Source organism: Oncorhynchus nerka, unplaced genomic scaffold, assembly GCF_034236695.1.
Source record: "Oncorhynchus nerka isolate Pitt River unplaced genomic scaffold, Oner_Uvic_2.0 unplaced_scaffold_761, whole genome shotgun sequence".
In the NCBI taxonomy this organism is placed as follows: Eukaryota; Metazoa; Chordata; class Actinopteri; order Salmoniformes; family Salmonidae; genus Oncorhynchus; species Oncorhynchus nerka.
Window position 1 is genome coordinate 1 of NW_027040453.1, and position 19,905 is coordinate 19,905.

At 43.8% G+C, this 19,905-nt stretch overlaps 1 protein-coding gene across 1 annotated transcript in view; it reads left to right on the forward strand.

The window, feature by feature from the left end:
* Nucleotides 1-3,710: 3,710 nt before the first annotated feature.
* The window catches only part of LOC135571113 (NLR family CARD domain-containing protein 3-like), a 40,054-nt gene continuing 23,859 nt past the window's right edge, over nt 3,711-19,905 (forward strand). The window contains exons 1-3 of the mRNA XM_065016918.1: nt 3,711-3,895; nt 11,199-11,315; nt 13,209-13,325. Coding sequence (XP_064872990.1) covers nt 3,828-3,895; nt 11,199-11,315; nt 13,209-13,325 — 302 coding nt within the window. The 5' untranslated portion in view covers nt 3,711-3,827. The remainder of the gene's footprint in view (nt 3,896-11,198; nt 11,316-13,208; nt 13,326-19,905) is intronic.

Here is a 19,905-nt window from a genome sequence, read left to right on the forward strand (position 1 = left end):
CCCTACGTATTACCTATTTTAGCATTAACCTTAACCCTAATTATTTTAGAAACTGTTTTAGTAATAATATTATGTTAGTAAATACCATTATAGTACTAAATAGCACTGATTATTTTGTTAATCAAAACCTGTCTCAGCATTTTGCTGTTTTTGTTTTGTTATTTTATTATATTTATTATTGCAAGGCTGAACACTTGATCAACAAGCCACGTGTTTTATTTTTCAAATGTGGTTTGAACTGGGTGACCTGAAACCTCTATGTGAAAGTCTAGCAACTGGAATGGGATAGGTAGGGCAGGTTAGAGACTGATCTAAGGAATTCGAAAAATACACTTTATTTCTCAGCTGCCTCACCAATATCTGTATGTGAATTAATAACTTTTAATTGCTAAATATTTATTGAAAATATAGAGCCAAATGGTGGTGTATCCAGGGAGAAAACTATCGTGTGATTTGTGTTCTATGCTGCCATCTACTGGAATTAGACAACTAATGTCATTTGTGGAATTATGCTGAACTTTTTAGAAACTGCAATACTACTGAAAATGTGTAATTCCTTACTAAAGTAGTAGAATTAGTAGAAGAATTAGAATAATTAGTAGAATTGTAAAATACAAAATGTTCTGGTTCATTTGACCACTTACAACCATTAAATAACCATTTATAGTGTAACAAACATTGAAACTGACATAAACCATAAACACCATACAGTTAAATAGAGTTAAAGAGTTAAATGTATTAAAAATTATTTATTTAGATGGGTGACATTATCTGCCAAAGTAGCAGCCCTGTAGACAGAGAAGAGCTCTCCAGTAGGTACCAAAACATTCAAAGGACATTTTCTCAAAGTTTATCATCTTTCAAAACATAATTACTTTCCCATTGTTCCTCAACTGTAGTGTATGATATTTAGTTTTCTAACACTGAGTCTGTACTTTTATCCAATTAAAAAACACAATTTCAAGTTTTGCCACATAAGACAACATTCAGCCGGTTGGTCACATTTGAGAGTGAGGCAGATGAATAGCATTTTGTGGGAAAACATTATTATTTGTCCCTCTGAAATGAAACCATCAAGTGATTTTAAAGAAATGCATGTTTGTCATTGAACAATCCCATGCCTTGATTAGAGAATGAAAAAACCCACCAAGCTCTTTAACTTCTTATGGGAGGTGGGAGGCTAGTGCCAAATTGCAGAGCGCCAAATTGAAAATACAGAAATACTCTGGTTACAAGTTAATCAACGTTCAAAGCAGAATTTTTCATTTAGTTTAGACTTATAAACTTTAGAGAGGGAGACTTTTCTACTGAACAAAGGTAAGAAGAACTCATGGGTCCTGGTCAGTGAGTTAAACAACACTGTCTCTAGTCATTTCTCCTCCCATTTTCCCATTTATTGTTGTTGTTTTCATAATCCATAGGCTCATCCTTTGTCCATTTTCATAGTCCTAAAACAATATTAAACAAACACAACATTCAACCCTGTGTGTGTGTGTGTGTGTTTGTGTGTGTGTACTCCCCTGGATGAGGAGATGTAATCTCTATCCTGATTGCCTACTCACTTTTACCCCGACCTACATGTACATATTACCTCAACTACCTCAACTACCTGGTACCCTGCTCATTGACTCAGTACTGGTACTCCTTATAGCCTCTTTATTACCTCAACTACCTGGTACCCTGCACATTGACTCAGTACTGGTTCTCCTTATAGTCTCATTATTACCTCAACTACCTGGTACCCTGCACATTGACTCAGTACTGGTACTCCTTATAGTCTCATTATTACCTCAACTACCTGGTACCCTGCACATTGACTCAGTACTGGTACTCCTTATAGCCTCATTATTACCTCAACTACCTGGTACCCTGCACATTGACTCAGTACTGGTACTCCCTTATAGTCTCATTATTACCTCAACTACCTGGTACCCTGCACATTGACTCAGTACTGGTACTCCTTATAGTCTCATTATTACCTCAACTACCTGGTACCCTGCACATTGACTCAGTACTGGTACTCCTTATATTCTCATTATGTTCCTGGTACCCCTACCCCAGGCCCTGGATAAAAACATATGCTGATTTCAAAACTAAATGTTTAAATACAGATCTTATATTACTGTATTTAATAATGGTTTAAAAAAAATGTTGTATATTGATGTCAAATGTATCATTTGTACAGTTCTTTATGAAACTCTGTAAAACCTGGCAGAACTACTGATTTCTCTGAGAGTGGGGCAGATATATATTATTACTGTGTAAAACCTAGCAGTACTACTGATTTCTCTGAGATTGAGGCAGATATATATTATTACTGTGTAAAACCTAGCAGTACTACTGATTTCTCTGAGAGTGAGGCAGATATATATTATTACTGTGTAAAACCTAGCAGTACTACTGATTTCTCTGAGAGTGAGGCAGATATATATTATTACTGTATAAAACCTAGCAGTACTACTGATTTCTCTGAGAGTGAGGCAGATATATATTATTACTGTGTAAAACCTAGCAGTACTACTGATTTCACTGAGAGTGAGGCAGATATATATTATTACTGTATAAAACCTAGCAGTACTACTGATTTCTCTGAGAGTGAGGCAGATATATATTATTACTGTGTAAAACCTAGCAGAACTACTGATTACTCTGAGAGTGAGGCAGATATATATTATTACTGTATTAAACCTAGCAGTACTACTGATTTCTCTGAGAATGAGACAGATATATATTATTACTGTGTAAAACCTAGCAGTACTACTGATTTCTCTGAGAATGAGGCAGATATAGCATTCAGGAAATAAAACATGATTATTTGTCTCTTTGAAAGGAAACCATCAAGTGATAGATTTTAAACAAATGCATGTCTGTCATTGAACAACCCCATGATTACATAGTGAACAACCCCATGATTACATAGTGAACAACCCCATGCCGTGATTAGATAGTGGAAAAAAAACACCAATTTTATTCATCATTTCTTTAAACAATAAAAGCTCATTTACCAACTTTTCTGAAAATGGATATATAGTGTTGGCTGGAAACCACTGATCTGAAACCTTTAGGATGTTCAACAATGCACTGTGGGGTCATTGTGGGGACACTTGGGGGCGCTGTGGGGTCATTGTGGGGACAATGTGGGGTCACTGTGGGGGCACTGTGGGGACAATGTGGGGACGCTGTGGGGTCACTGTGGGGGTGCTGTGGGGTCACTGTGGGGACACTTGAGGGCGCTGTGGGGTCATTGTGGGGGCAATGTGAGGGCACTGTGGGGGGCAATGTGGGGACACTGTGTGGACACTTGGGGACACTGTGGGGACACTGTGTGGACACTTGGGGACACTGTGGGGACACTGGGGACAATGTGGGGACACTGTGGGGACACTGTGGGTCACTGTGGGGACACTGTGGGGAAACTTGGGGACACTTGGGGACACTGTGGGGAGAATGTGGGGTCACTGTGGGGACACTGTGGGGAGAATGTGGGGACACTGTGGGGACACTGTGGGGACACTGTGGGGACACTGTGAGGTCACTGTGGGGACATTGTGGGGACACTGTGGGGACACTGTGGGGACACTGTGGGGAGAATGTGGGGACACTGTGGGGACACTGTGGGGACACTGTGGGGACAATGTGGGGACACTGTGGGGACAGACATAAATCTCTTGGCATGTTTTATTAACTATATATGTTGTCTCTGACCTGGTATCAGTGACATGACATCATCATCTTTAGTCTACATTAGACTAGAGACTGAAGGTCTGTTTCTGTTGTGTTGAAGCCCAATCCATCAGGAGAGACCAGACTCACCCAGCTCTCTGTCCATGAAGAGTGACGGGTCTATGGACCATTTCTATGATTGCGAAGATGGAGACTTTTCTGCATTTACAGGGTAAGTAGTACTCATGGTACATACCAGGTATCTATAGTATATACCAGGTATGTATTCACAGAGAGACAGCAGTCTGTCCATGAAGACTCCACTCTATGATACTGCCAACATCACAGAGTAAATACTCTTGGTATATACCAGGTATCTAATCACAGAGTAAATACTCCTGGTATATACCAGGTATCTAAACACAGAGTAAATACTCCTGGTATATACCAGGTATCTAACCACAGAGTAAATACTCCTGGTATATACCAGGTATCTAAACACAGAGTAAATACTCCTGGTATATACCAGGTATCTAAACACAGAGTAAATACTCCTGGTATATACCAGGTATCTATAGTATATACCAGGTATCTAACCACAGAGTAAATACTCCTGGTATATACCAGGTATCTAATCACAGAGTAAATACTCATGGTATGGATAGCGTGTTTGTGTTCAAAATGTTAAACACAGGTTCTACAAATCCCAGAGCACAAAACAGACAAGGTTTTAAAAATCTAACTTTTAAAAGGTTGTATTCTGTAACTTCCGGCGCCGACAGAGATGGCCGCCCGCTTTCGCGTTCCTAGGAAACTATGCAGTTTTTGTTTTTTTTACGTGTTATTTCTTACATTAGTACCCCAGGTCATCTTAGGTTTCATTACATACAGTCGAGAAGAACTACTGAATATAAGATCAGCGTCAACTCACCATCAGTACGACCAAGAATATGTTTTTCCGCGATGCGGATCCTGTGTTCTGCCTTACAAACAGGACAACGGAATGGATCGCATGCAGCGACCCAAGAAAACGACTCCGAAAAAGAGGGAAACGTAGCGGTCTTCTGGTCAGACTCCGGACAAGGGCACATCGCGCACCACTCCCCAGCATTCTTCTTGCCAATGTCCAGTCTCTTGACAACAAGGTTGATGAAATCCGAGCAAGGGTAGCATTCCAGAGGACATCAGAGACTGCAATGTTCTCTGCTTCACGGAAACATGGCTTACTGGGAAGACGCTATCCGATGCGGTGCAGCCAACGGGTTTCTCCACGCATCGCGCCGACAGAAACAAACATCTTTCTGGTAAGAAGAGCGGCGGGGCGTATGCCTCATGACTAACGAGACATGGTGTGATGAAGGAAACATACAGGAACTCAAATCCTTCTGTTCACCTGATTTAGAATTCCTCACAATCAAATGTAGACCGCATTATCTTCCAAGAGAATTCTCTTCGATTATAATCACAGCCGTATATATCCCCCAAGCAGACACATCGATGGCTCTGAACGAACTTTATTTAACTCTCTTTGCAAACTGGAAACCATTTATCCGGAGGCTGCATTCATTGTAGCTGGGGATTTTAACAAAGCTAATCTGAAAACAAGACTCCCTAAATTTTATCAGCATATCGATTGCGCAACCAGGGGTGGTAAAACCTTGGATCATTGTTACTCTAACTTCCGCGACGCATATAAGGCCCTGCCCCGCCCCCTTCGGAAAAGCTGACCACGACTCCATTTTGTTGATCCCTGCCTACAGGCAGAAACTTAAACAAGAGGCTCCCACGCTGAGGTCTGTCCAACGCTGGTCAGACCAAGCTGACTCCACACCCAAGACTGCTTCCATCACGTGGACTGGGACATGTTTCGTATTGCGTCAGATGAAAATATTGACGAATACGCTGATTCGGTGTGCGAGTTCATTAGAACGTGCGTCGAAGATGTCGTTCCCATAGCAACGATAAAAACATTCCCAAACCAGAAACCGTGGATTGATGGCAGCATTCGCGTGAAACTGAAAGCGCGAACCACTGCTTTTAATCAGGGCAAGGTGTCTGGTAACATGTCCGAATATAAACAATGCAGCTATTCCCTCCGCAAGGCTATTAAACAAGCTAAGCGTCAGTACAGAGACAAAGTGGAATCTCAATTCAATGGCTCCAGACACAGAGGCATGTGGCAGGGTCTACAGTCAATCACGGACTACAAGAAGAAACCCAGCCCAGTCACGGACCAGGATGTCTTGCTCCCAGGCAGACTAAATAACTTTTTGCCCGCTTTGAGGACAATACAGTGCCACTGACACGGCCTGCAACGAAAACATGCGGTCTCTCCTTCACTGCAGCCGAGGTGAGTAAGACATTTAAACGTGTTAACCCTCGCAAGGCTGCAGGCCCAGACGGCATCCCCAGCCGCGCCCTCAGAGCATGCGCAGACCAGCTGGCCGGTGTGTTTACGGACATATTCAATCAATCCCTATACCAGTCTGCTGTTCCCACATGCTTCAAGAGGGCCACCATTGTTCCTGTTCCCAAGAAAGCTAAGGTAACTGAGCTAAACGACTACCGCCCGTAGCACTCACTTCCGTCATCATGAAGTGCTTTGAGAGACTAGTCAAGGACCATATCACCTCCACCCTACCTGACACCCTAGACCCACTCCAATTTGCTTACCGCCCAAATAGGTCCACAGACGATGCAATCTCAACCACACTGCACACTGCCCTAACCCACCTGGACAAGAGGAATACCTATGTGAGAATGCTGTTCATCGACTACAGCTCGGCATTCAACACCATAGTACCCTCCAAGCTCGTCATCAAGCTCGAGACCCTGGGTCTCGACCCCGCCCTGTGCAACTGGGTACTGGACTTCCTGACGGGCCGCCCCCAGGTGGTGAGGGTAGGCAACAACATCTCCTCCCCGCTGATCCTCAACACGGGGCCCCACAAGGGTGCGTTCTGAGCCCTCTCCTGTACTCCCTGTTCACCCACGACTGCGTGGCCACGCACGCCTCCAACTCAATCATCAAGTTTGCGGACGACACAACAGTGGTAGGCTTGATTACCAACAACGACGAGACGGCCTACAGGGAGGAGGTGAGGGCCCTCGGAGTGTGGTGTCAGGAAAATAACCTCACACTCAACGTCAACAAAACTAAGGAGATGATTGTGGACTTCAGGAAACAGCAGAGGGAACACCCCCTATCCACATCGATGGAACAGTAGTGGAGAGGGTAGCATGTTTAAGTTCCTCGGCATACACATCACAGACAAACTGAATTGGTCCACTCACACTGACAGCGTCGTGAAGAAGACGCAGCAGCGCCTCTTCAACCTCAGGAGGCTGAAGAAATTCGGCTTGTCACCAAAAGCACTCACAAACTTCTACAGATGCACAATCGAGAGCATCCTGGCGGGCTGTATCACCGCCTGGTACGGCAACTGCTCCGCCCTCAACCGTAAGGCTCTCCAGAGGGTAGTGAGGTCTGCACAACGCATCACCGGGGCAAACTACCTGCCCTCCAGGACACCTACACCACCCGATGTTACAGGAAGGCCATAAAGATCATCAAGGACATCAACCACCCGAACCACTGCCTGTTCACCCCGCTATCATCCAGAAGGCGAGGTCAGTACAGGTGCATCAAAGCTGGGACTGAGAGACTGAAAAACAGCTTCTATCTCAAGGCTATCAGACTGTTAAACAGCCACCATTGAGTGGCTGCTGCCAACACACTGTCATTGACACTGACCCAACTCCAGCCACTTTAATAATGGGAATTGATGGGAAATGATGTAAATATATCACTAGCCACTTTAAACAATGCTACCTTATATAATGTTACTTACCCTACATTATTCATCTCATATGCATACGTATAGACTGTACTCTACATCATCGACTGCATCCTTATGTAATACATGTATCACTAGCCACTTTAACTATGCCACTTTGTTTACTTTGTCTACATACTCATCTCATATGTATATACTGTACTCGATACCATCTACTGTATGCTGCTCTGTACCATCACTCACTCATATATCCTTATGTACATATTCTTTATCCCCTTACACTGTGTATAAGACAGTAGTTTTAGAATTGTTAGTTAGATTACTTGTTGGTTATCACTGCATTGTCGGAACTAGAAGCACAAGCATTTCGCTACACTCGCATTAACATCTGCTAACCATGTGTATGTGACAAATAAAATTTGATTTGATTTGATTCTGTTAACTCAAACCCAAGTAAAACTGAAAGCTCTTCAACTGATTGCTTCCTGCACCCGCCCACCCGACTAGCATCACTACTCTGGACGGTTCTGACTTACAATACGTGGACTACTACAAATACCTGGGTGTCTGGTTAGACTGTAAACTCTCCTTCCAGACTCACATTAAGCATCTCCAATCCAAAATTAAATCTAGAATCAGCTTCCTATTTCGCAACAAAGCCTCCTTCACTCATGCTGCCAAACATACCCTCGTAAATCTGACTAGCCTACCGACTGTCATTTACAAAATAGCCTCCAACACTCTACTCAGCAAATCGGATGCAGTCTATCACAGTGCCATCCGTTTTGTCACCAAAGCCCCATACACTACCCACCACTGTGACCTGTATGCTGTTGTTGGCTGGCCCTCGCTACATATTCACTGCCAAACCCACTGGCTCCAGGTCATGTGTAAGTCTATGCTAGGTAAAGCCATGCCTTATCTTAGCTCACTGGTCACCCACACAGAACATAAAGCCAACACATAAACAAACTTAGTCCCAGATATAAATCAAATTGGTCACATACACAGGGTTAGCAGATGTTATTGGTCACATACACATGGTTAGCAGATGTTATTGGTTACATACACAGGGTTAGCAGATGTTATTGGTTACATACACATGGTTAGCAGATGTTATTGGTTACATACACATGGTTAGCAGATGTTATTGGTCACATACACATGGTTAGCAGATGTTATTGGTTACATACACATGGTTAGCAGATGTTATTTACAATGGCTGCCTAGGAACAGTGGTTAACTGCCTTGTTCAGGGGCAGATTTTTACCTTGTCAGCTCAGGGATTTGATCTAGCAACCTTTCGGTTACTGGCCCAACACTCTAACCACGAGGCTACCTGCCACCTCTACACTCTAACCACGAGGCTACCTGCCACCTCTACACTCTAACCACGAGGCTACCTGCCACCTCTACACGCTAACCAAGAGGCTACCTGCCACCTCTACACTCTAACCACGAGGCTACCTGCCACCTCTACACTCTAACCACGAGGCTACCTGCCACCTCTACACTCTAACCACGAGGCTACCTGCCACCTCTACACTCTAACCACGAGGCTACCTGCCACCTCTACACTCTAACCACGAGGCGACCTGCCACCTCTACACTCTAACCACGAGGCTACCTGCCACCTCTACACTCTAACCACGAGGCTACCTGCCACCTCTACACTCTAACCACAAGGCGACCTGCCACCTCTACACTCTAACCACAAGGCTACCTGCCGCCACAGACATACATGGTATCACTTGTTATACATAATTATTATACATAAATCATTGCCAAAAGCACAAGACATACTGTTGCATGTTGGTCTATATTATTAATGGATTGATCATATAGAAATATAAAACATGATTTTTAACTACTACAAAGCAATTACATGTGGCTCAGGAACCACTGACTCACTGCATTATTCTATAGTATTATCAAGACACCTGCTGTTAACTCTTAACTACTTAGGACAGCTGCTGTTAACTATTAACTACTTAGGACAGCTGCTGTTAACTCTTAACTACTTAGGACACCTGCTGTTAACTCTTAACTACTTAGGACACCTGCTGTTAACTCTTAACTACTTGGGACACCTGCTGTTAACTCTTAACTACTCAGGACACCTGCTGTTAACTCTTAACTACTCAGGACAGCTCACGAGGTGTCCTAAATATCTGCGGACTAGGTGGGACTAGAGACTTCATGCATAGCTTTAATTTATACCCATAAGTGTAAAATGTCTTTATTCTCAGCACTTATACGACCAATGTTGTACTCTGAGACGCTTTGTGTATATGGAAAAAACCTGAGTTAGTCTGCCAAAAGGACGCTTTGTGGATATGGTCCCTGAGCTCAAGATATTGTTATAAAAAAACTTAGAATGTTTGTTTAACATAATAATAAAAAATGAATATTACTAATGTAACCCACTGTAAAGACTGGGTTTAGTTGATTGTGTTGCACTGCTCATGTCCGCGTCCTGGAACTGTCCGTGTCCCCGTACAGAACTGTCCGCGTCCCCATACAGAACTGTCCTCGTCCCCGTACAGAACTGTCCGCGTCCCCGCCCCGTACAGAACTGTCCGCGTCCCCATACAGAACTGTCCTCGTCCCCGTACAGAACTGTCCGCGTCCCCGTACAGAACTGTCCGCGTCCCCGTACAGAACTGTCCGCGTCCACGTTCGGTGTGAGGCCAAGGATATTGTCCGGTTACGCGCAGAGTGGACTGAGGTGATCTTGGGGAATAACGACGGAGTTTGTTACAGTGTTGAAACACCGAAGTTTATTGTTCAATTTGCATTTTTCTTTACGGTCAGGGACAGTGTGAGTGTAGCCAGATCCTTTTCACTCTCTATCCTTGTTTCATTTTGTGGTTCACCGGATTCATCATCGAGACGAGAGACAGATGAACGACCTGCTAGCTAGTCGGTACAGCTCGGTAAGCTAGCTAGCTACTCTACCAGCAGCATCCTAGTTATCCTAGCTAGTCGGTACAGCTTGGTAAGCTAGCTAGCTACTCTTACCAGCAGCATCCTAGTTATCCTAGCTAGTCGGTACAGCTCGGTAAGCTAGCTAGCTACTCTACCAGCAGCATCCTAGTTACCATAGCTACCACTACATCATCACCGGCTGTCTGCATTTCTTGTGGACCGATGGAGCTCCCCGGTTGTTTCTTCCACCTGTTAAATCCCGGTGAGGCTTCTCCCTCTCTCGTTGACGGATGCTGGCTACCTCTGTCTGGTTCTCCTCTCTTCACTAGATGGATGGTAACTTTAGTGTTTAACCCGTCTGTGTCCAAGGACCGAACTTTTGAATATTATTTTCAGGGCGCCTCAATAGCAGGTATTGAACCCCGGGTAAATAATCACTAGTCAGAACCTGAACCTCAGTATACATTCATTATAAAAATCATCTTAATATCTGATATTGTGAGTAAACAACCTCGAGAGTGCGTCTTCCAGACCTCCAATAAATTACATCATTCAACCCTCCCGGTTAGTAAATTTACCTCAACATCCCCCCGGAGAAGGCAGAGTAACTACACCAGCTTTTTAGCGGGGCTGACAGACTGACTACAACGCTCGCGTCGATAAATTAATCTCGTCATTAAAAATGACACACTGCTCGCGCGCTGCAACGAGCGTCTAGAAGTCAGTTCTATTTGTGAAACTCTTCTTATGTTTCCCCATCTGAGCTCAGAGTAGATGAGAGATATAATGTTTGTCTCTGTTGTGTTGAAGCCCAATCAAGCAGGAGAGACCAGCCTCCCCTGTTCCCAGCTGTGTGTCCATGAAGAGTAACCGGTCTATGGAACTACCTGAGGTGTTTAGAGAGGGAGACTTTTCTACTGAACAAAGGTAAGAAGAACTCATGGGTCCTGGTCAGTGAGTTAAACAACACTGTCTCTAGTCATTTCTCCTCCCATTTTCCCATTTATTGTTGTTGTTTTCATAATCCATGGGCTAATCAAACAATATTAAACAAACACAACATTGACTCAGTACTGGTTCTCCTTATAGCCTCATTATTACCTCAACTACCTGGTACCCTGCACATTGACTCAGTACTGGTAGTCCTTATAGTCTCATTATTACCTCAACTACCTGGTACCCTGCACATTGACTCAGTACTGGTACTCCTTATAGCCTCATTATTACCTCAACTACCTGGTGCCCTGCACATTGACTCAGTACTGATACTCCTTATAGTCTCATTATTACCTCAACTACCTGGTACCCTGCACATTGACTCAGTACTGGTACTCCTTATAGTCTCATTATTACCTCAACTACCTGGTACCCTGCACATTGACTCAGTACTGGTTCTTATAGTCTCATTATTACCTCAACTACCTGGTACCCTGCACATTGACTCAGTACTGGTAATCCTTATAGCCTCATTATTCCGGTCGGTAACATTTGAGAGTGAGGCAAATATATAGCATTTTGCGGAAAAAAAACATGATTATTTGTCTCTCTGAAATGAAGACATCAAGTGATTTTAAACAAATACATATCTGTCATTGAACAACCCCATGATTAGATAGTGAACAACCCCATGATTAGATAGTGAACAACCCCATGATTAGATAGGGGACAACCCCATGATTAGATAGTGAACAATCCCATGATTAGATAGTGAACAACCCCATGATTAGATAGTGAACAACCCCATGATTAGATAGTGAACAACCCCATGATTAGATAGTGAACAACCCCATGATTAGATAGTGAACAACCCCATGATTAGATAGTGGACAACCCCATGATTAGATAGTGGACAACCCCATGATTAGATAGTGAACAACCCCATGATTAGATAGTGGACAACCCCATGATTAGATAGTGAACAACCCCATGATTAGCTAGTGAACAACCCCATGATTAGATAGTGAACAACCCCATGATTAGATAGTGAACAACCCCATGATTAGATAGTGAACAATCCCATGATTAGATAGTGGACAACCCCATGATTAGATAGTGAACAACCCCATGATTAGATAGTGAACAACCCCATGATTAGATAGTGAACAACCCCAATGATTAGATAGTGAACAACCCCATGATTAGATAGTGAACAACCCCATGATTAGATAGTGAACAACCCCATGATTAGATAGTGAACAACCCCATGATTAGATAGTGAACAACCCCATGATTAGATAGTGAACAACCCCATGATTAGATAGTGAACAACCCCATGATTAGATAGAGAACAACCCCATGATTAGATAGTGAACAACCCCATGATTAGATAGTGAACAACCCCATGATTAGATAGTGAACAACCCCATGATTAGATAGTGAACAACCCCATGATTAGATAGTGAACAACCCCATGATTAGATATTGAACAATCCCATGATTAGATATTGAACAATCCCATGATTAGATAGTGAACAACCCCATGATTAGATAGTGAACAACCCCATGATTAGATAGTGAACAACCCCATGATTAGATAGTGAACAACCCCATGATTAGATAGTGAACAACCCCATGATTAGATAGTGAACAACCCCATGATTAGATAGTGAACAACCCCATGATTAGATAGTGAACAACCCCATGATTAGATAGTGAAAAAACACACCAATCTCTTTCAGAAATGCTTTGAACAATAAAAGCTAATTTACTAACATTTCTGAAAAGTGATATATAGTGTTTTGGAATGAAACTCTTCTTATGTTTCCCCATCTGAGCTCAGAGTAGATGAGAGATGTAATGTTTGTCTCTGTTGTGTTGAAGTCCAATCAAGCAGGAGAGACCAGCCTCCCCTGTTCCCAGCTGTGTGTCCATGAAGAGTGGCTGGTCTATGGATAAACCTCTATACTTTAGAGAGGGAGACTTTTCTACTGAACAAAGGTAAGAAGAACTCATGGGTCCTGGTCAGTGAGTTAAACCACTCTGTCTCTAGTCATTTCTCCTCTCCCATTTTCCCATTTATTGTTGTTGTTTTCATAATCCATATGCTAATCATTTTGCCCATTTTCATAGTCCTAAAACAATATTAAACAAACACAACATTCCCTCCGTGTGTGTGTGTGTGTGTGTGTTTTACTCACTGGATGAGGAGATGTAATCTCATGTTTTGTCCACAGAAACCAACAGGAGAGATCAGAGTCAGAGATTCTCAGTGGTCAGTCTTCCCAGAGTCATCAAACAGACCTGGCCTCCATATTCAGTGTATGTGGTCCTGTTATGTACATTTGTTTTTGTTTACCTCAAGTAAAGTTGATCTGTCAATCATTCATTAATGTGTTGATGAGAAAGCATTTCTTCTCTTGCTTAACTTATTTACTTTATTTATTTCAGTTGCTTGAACAGAAAATTATGACATTTGTGAAGAACGAGCTGAAGATGTTCAAGAGGATTCTTAGTCCAGAACTCCCAGAAGGCTTTGAGAGTCAGAAGCAGGATAAGGAAGTGGTGGATTCTGAAGATGAGAAGCAGGAGAGCATTGCCAGAGAGGGGGCTCTGAAGATCACACTGCACATCCTGAGGAAAATGAACCAGAAGGAGCTTGCTGACACACTGGAGAAATGTAAGATCTGTCTGCCTCATGTTGAATGCTGTTTTATAACATTTAAAAGCTGTAGCTAAAGTACAGCTAAAGTAGCTGTGTAACTCCATGATATTGTAGCAGCCTTAACACAACACCTAGTGGCCTCATCAAGTAGCAGCAGGGATGTGTTGTGGTGATTCATTTAGAGAGAGAACATTAATAATACCATCAATAATACCAATAATAATATAATCAGTCACACCAGTCTGTAATGCATTATGAAAACATTTACACATTTATAGTCAGTTTAGAGAATACATTATTATAATGTAAAACTTTATAACAGTCCTACAATACTGTAGACATTAAAACAGACGTAATATTAATATCCTCTGTGTTATTTCTAGATTCAGATGAGCTTGCTGTGATTTGCCAACGTGAACTCAAATCTAATCTAAAGAAGAAGTTTCAAATCAGGATGTCCAATTTGTATTTTCATTTTCATTCCCTTTCCGGGAGCTGAATTTGATGAAAGAGGACAAACACACTTTCATTGAACTTCTCAATCACTTCTCAATGGAAACCAAACAATCAGGAATCTCCATCTACAACAAGTACAAAGTTCTGTTCATCTTTGATGGTCTGGATGAGTGCCGACTGCCCCTAGACTTCCAGAAGAACAAGATCTGTTGGGACGTCACAGAGTCAACCTCAGTGGATGTTCTGCTGACAAATCTCATCAAGGGAAATCTGCTTCCCTCTGCTCTCCTCTGGATAACTACCCGACCTGCAGCAGCCAATAAGATCCCTTCAGGGTGTGTTGACCAGGTGACAGAGGTACGAGGGTTCAATGACCCACAGAAGGAGGAGTACTTCAGGAAGAGATTCAGGGATGAGGACCTGGCCAGCAGAATCATCTCACACATAAAGACATCAAGGAGCCTCCACATCATGTGCCACATTCCAGTCTTCTGTTGGATTTCTGCAACAGTCCTTGAACACATGCTGAAACATAAGAGAGAAGAGATGCCCAAGACTCTGACTGAGATGTACACACACCTTGTGGTGTTTCATACCAAACAGAAGAATGAAAAGTATCTTAGGAAAGAAGAGACAGGTCCACACTGGAATAAAGAGAGCATTCTGTCACTGGGAAAACTGGCTTTTCAACAGCTTGTGAATGGCAATCTGATTTTCTATGAAGAAGACCTGAAAGAGGCTGGCATTGATGTCAATGAAGCCTCAGTGTACTCAGGATTGTGCACACAGCTCTTTAAAGAGGAATGTGGGCTGTACCAGGACAAGGTGTACTGCTTTGTTCATCTGAGCATTCAGGAGTTTCTGGCTGCTGTATATGTGTTTCTCTCATTCATCAACAACAATGAGAATCTAATGGACAAACTGAGAACAAACGACGAGCCTGAAGTTACTTTCTACAAGAGTGCTGTGGATAAAGCCTTACAAAGTGAGACGGGAAACCTGGACCTTTTCCTCCGCTTCCTTCTGGGCCTCTCACTGGAGTCCAATCAGAAGCACTTACGAGGTCTACTGACAAAGACAAGAAGCAGCTCACAGAGCCATGAAGAAACAGTCAAGTACATCAAGGAGAAGATCAGGGAGAATCCCTCTCCAGAGAGGAGCATCAATCTGTTCCACTGTCTGAATGAACTGAATGACCATTCTCTAGTGGAGGAGATCCAAAGCTTCCTGAGATCAGGAAGTCTCTCAGAAGAAGAACTGTCACCTGCACAGTGGTCAGCTCTGGTCTTTGTGTTGCTGACTTCAGAAAAGGAGCTGGATGTGTTTGACCTGAAGAAATACTCCAGATCAGAGGAAGGTCTTCTGAGGCTGCTGCCAGTGGTCAAAGCCTCCAGAGCTGTTCTGTGAGTAAATAAAATGACATTTAAGAACTAATCATCAGGAAGAAATATTCAGTTAGAGAAAAATATGTATTATAATATGTATATAATATTATATTGGAAAAACATATTGAATAAATTCATTGATTTTCACATTAGTATAACAATATGACCACACAATTCTAGGAGACGGAAGATGAATCTATATGTTGTTTGAGAGAATAAACCAAATGCATCTGCCATTGTCCTTCTACACTACTGGTGTTAAATTAACAGTGTGTTTGTGAAGTCATGATGATCTCTTTGTCAGGCTGACATTCTTACCACCACTTGGACAGAATTATACTGTGTCCAGTGTGTGTCCTGTATCTGTCCATTGTGTTTGGCCATTGTGTCCTTTCACACATAGGACACCAACAGGACACACACACTGGACACACATAGGACACCAACAGGACACACACACACACACACACAGGACATACACAGGACACCAACAGGACACGCACACACACACACACACACTGGACATACATAGGACACCAACAGGACACACACACACACACACACACACTGGACACACGTAGGACACCAACAGGACACACACACACACACACTGGACACAATATGTTGCTCATTACCTTCCACAGCAATAATTGTTTCACCACAGGGGTGTTGTGGTTAACTAACTGGATATTCTGTTAATTTTCACATATCAATCACAATTAAAGGTTAATTGTCCTTCTACATGTACATTCTACTTGTACTTGGGGGGGGGAAGGATTACTTTATCCTATCCTAGGTATTCCTTAAAGAGGTGGGGTTTCAGGTGTCTCCGGAAGGTGGTGATTGACTCCGCTGTCCTGGCGTCGTGAGGGAGTTTGTTCCACCATTGGGGGGCCAGAGCAGCGAACAGTTTTGACTGGGCTGAGCGGGAACTGTACTTCCTCAGTGGTAGGGAGGCGAGCAGGCCAGAGGTGGATGAACGCAGTGCCCTTGTTTGGGTGTAGGGCCTGATCAGAGCCTCGTGGTACTGAGGTGCCGTTCCCCTCACAGCTCCGTAGGCAAGCACCATGGTCTTGTAGCGGATGCGAGCTTCAACTGGAAGTCAGTGGAGAGAGCGGAGGAGCGGGGTGACGTGAGAGAACTTGGGAAGGTTGAACACCAGACACACACACTGAACACACACACACACGCTGGACACAGACACACACACACTGAACACACACACACACACACACACTGCACACTGAACACACACACACACACACTGGACTCACAAACACACACACACACATACTGGACAAAACACACACACACACACTGGACAAACACACACACACACTGGACAAACAAAACACACACACACACGCTGGACACAAACACACACACACTGAACACACACACACACACTGGACACACACACACACTGGACCCACACACACACACACACACTGGATACACACACACTGGACAAACACACACACACACACACAGGACACACACACACTGACTGGACAAACACACACACACACACACTGGACAAACACACACACACACACACAGGACACACACACACACACACACACAGGACACACACACACACTGGGCACACACACTGGACACACACACATGCGCGTCTTCCTATAATTGTGACCTTGACCCAGGACCTCTTACAATAACATGTATTTTATGTTGAATAACAAATTGTACAATTATATACAATTATATATGGACATACGCTTCATAGTTGTACAAGTATACAAGGATATATTGTACTTTTCATAATAAAACATACTTGAAACAAGAAAAGGCCTGTTAATTGTGAAAACAGTTTGTTTATTGATTTTACGTTTCCTCTGTCAGGTTGATGTTAACCTGCGACTGGTTGAAACATGAAACAAATATGAAATGAAATGAAATACAAAACAATTAAATATGTGGAATAGAATTAAACAAATTGTACAATTAGTACAACAGAGTGTTGTGATGCAGGGTCACTATAGCAACTTAGTGTTGTGATTCAGGGTCTCTATAGCAACAGAGTTTTCTCTGCTCTCCTTTCTCTGCTCCCTCTGTTCTCTGCTCTCTCTCTCCCTCTGCTCTCTCTGCTCTGCTGCTCTCTCTTTTCTCTGCTCTCTCTTTGCTCTCTCTCTCTGCTCTCTTACTCTTTGCTCTCTCACTCTCTCTTTTCTTTCTCAGCCTGCTCTCTGCTCCCTCTCTCTGCACTCTGCTCTCTCTTCTATCTATTCTCTGCTCTCTCACTCTCTCTGCTCTCTCTCTCCCTCTGTTCTCTGCTCTCTCTCCCTCTGCTCCCTCTGCTCTCTCTCTCTTTGCTCGCTCTCTGTTCTCTCTCTCTGCTCTCTCTGCTCTGTTGCTTTCTCTCTCTTTTCTCTGATCTCTTTCTGCTCTCGTTATCTGCTCTTACTCTTTCTGCCCTCTCTGCTCTCTCATCTCTCTGTTCTCTGCTGTTCTCTGCTCTCTTCTCTCTGTTCTCTGCTCTCTCACTCTCTCTGCTTTCTCTCTGCTCTCTGCTCTCTCTCTCTGCTCTCTCTCTTTGCTCTCTGCTCTATCACCATCTGCTCTCTCTCACTTTGCTTTCTCAGCCTGCTCTCTGCTCTCTCTCCCTCTGCTCTCTCTGCTCTGCCCTCTCTCTCTCTGCACTCTCAGCCTGCTCTCTCTGTTCTCTCCTCTCTCACTCACTACTCTCTCTGCTCTCTCTCTCTGCACTCTCACCCTACTCTCTGCTCTCTCTCTGTCTGCTATATCTCTGCTCTCTCTCTGCATCTGCTCTCTCTGCTCTGTTCTCTGCTCTCTCACTCCCTCTGCTCTCTGCTCTCTCTCTCTCTCTCTCTCTGCTCTCTCTGCTCTGCTGCTCTCTCTTTTCTCAGCTCTCTCTGCTCTCTCTCTTTCTCTGCCCTCTCTGCTCTCTAAATCTCTGCTATCTGCCATCTGCTCTCTCCCTCTGCTCTCTCTCTCTGCTCTCTAAATCTCTGCTCTCTGCTCTCTCTCTGCTCTCTCTCTTTGCTCTCTGCTCTCTCACCATCTGCTCTCTCTCTCACTTTGCTTTCTCAGCCTGCTCTCTGCTCTCTCTCTCTCTGCTCTCTCTCTCTGAACTCTCACCCTACTCTCTGCTCTCTCTCTCTGCTATCTCTCTCCCTCTGCTCTCTGTATCTCTGTACTCTGCTCTCTCTCTCTCTCTGTTCTCTGCTCTCTCGGCTCTCTCTATGCTCTCTCTCTGTTCTCTGCTGTCTCTGCTCTGCTCTCTCTGCTCTATGCTCTCTCTGTTCTCTACTCCCTCTGCTCTATGCTCTCTCTCTGAATTCTGCTCTCTCTCTGCCCTTTGTTCTCTCTCTCTCTGCTCCCTCACTCTCTGTTCTCTCTGCTCTCTTTGATCTCTCTCTAATGCTCTCTGCTCTCTCTCAGCCTGCTCTCTTCTCTCTGCTCTCGCTCTCTGCTCTCTCAGCCTGGTTTCTGCTCTCTCAGCTCTCTCTGCTCTCTCTTTTATCTGCTCTCTCTCTGTTCTCTCTCTCTTTTCCCTGCTCTCTGCTCTCTTCTTTCTTCTCTCTCTCTCACTCTCTGCTCTCTCTCCCTCACTCTCTGCTCTCTCTCTCTCCCACACTCTCTGCTCTCTCTCTCTCTGCTCCCACACTCTCTGCTCTCTCTCTCTCCTCCCACACTCTCTCCCACACTCTCTGCTCTCTCTCTCCCACACTCTCTGCTCTCTCTCTCTCCTCTGCTCTCTCTCCCACACTCCGCTCCTTCTCTCCAACACTCTGCTCCCTCACTCTGCTCTCTCTCTCTCACACTCTGCTCTCTCTCTCTGCTCTCTTAACTTGTTAGGGCCGTGGTCCCGTGGTGGGAACATCAACAGTGGTGCAGTTTGGACAAGCACCACTTGATGGCAGTGTTAATCCAGAAGTGATGAAAACAACATCACTGCAGAGAGAGAGAGGGAGGGTAGAGTGTCAGAACAGAGGGAATATTACTGCATCAAGAGAGAGAGAGAGAGAGAGAGTCTAATATACAGATATACAGCACATTCAGAAAGTATTCAGACCCCTTGACTTGTTCCACATTT